The sequence below is a fragment of the Tupaia chinensis genome, unplaced genomic scaffold (assembly GCF_000334495.1).
Source record: "Tupaia chinensis unplaced genomic scaffold, TupChi_1.0 Scaffold144899_1, whole genome shotgun sequence".
Classification (NCBI taxonomy): domain Eukaryota; kingdom Metazoa; phylum Chordata; class Mammalia; order Scandentia; family Tupaiidae; genus Tupaia; species Tupaia belangeri.
This window is the reverse complement of record NW_006204759.1, coordinates 4440519-4441223: the sequence shown is the minus strand read 5'-3', so window position 1 is coordinate 4441223 and position 705 is coordinate 4440519. Positions and strand designations below refer to the sequence as shown.

Below are 705 nucleotides of genomic sequence, written 5' to 3'. Positions count from 1 at the left end.
AGGGGGGGGGGTGCTTTGGCTGATCCCGGCGAAGCCGCTATAGTGGGCCCCAGGCTCGTAGTGTCTCCGACCAGAGGACACATCGTAGACTCGGCCGAGCAACGCCAAGTAAAGGCCCGGGTCCCCTGGGCCGCCGCGGTAGCGAGCCAGCTCCTCGGGGATGAGAAGGCGAAAGCCAGCGCGGGGACGCCACCAGCCCATCAGTCGTGCTGCCATCATCGCCGCCGCCGCTACAGCTAGGCCCAGTAAAAGCCCGCGGCCGCAAACCCTTCGCATTGGAACTGCCGTACCCACACCGCACTTCCGAAGTTGCCGCCTCTTTATCCACAGTTAAGATGGCGGCGACGCCCATGTGACGTCACTTACGCGACGCTGTCTCTGTCCCTCTAACTCTTTGCCGAACGGCTCGATCACTGGCTCTGATCTCGTCTCCTACTTTTCCAGCACAACTTGTGAACTTGGAGGGATACCGAGAAAGCGGAACAGCTAAAGACATTGCTGCCTTGTAGGCTGTTCGCCCCCAACAAAGATGGCAGCAAGGGCGGCTGCGAGATGACGTAATGTTTTGATAAGCGCCCTCTTGCAAAGCTGGGCTCCACCTTTTATTGCGGCAGTCCTACATAGCTGCCGTGAACCGCGAGAGTATGCTTAACGGGACCTTTGCGACAGTAATAATCGCTTGACGGCCAGGAAGCCGGGAGCTGC

General features: G+C 59.6%; 1 protein-coding gene across 2 annotated transcripts in view; it reads right to left on the bottom strand.

Moving 5' to 3' along the window:
- Positions 1-579, bottom strand: part of CYB5D2 (cytochrome b5 domain containing 2) — a 21414-nt gene extending 20835 nt beyond the window's left edge. The window contains exon 1 of one of the 2 annotated variants that reach the window (XM_006167602.3): positions 367-579. In XM_006167602.3, the coding sequence (XP_006167664.1) occupies positions 367-496 (130 nt within the window). In that variant the 5' untranslated portion in view covers positions 497-579. The other variant, XM_006167601.3, reaches the window with a different exon arrangement.
- Between the last annotated feature and the right edge of the window lie 126 nt (positions 580-705).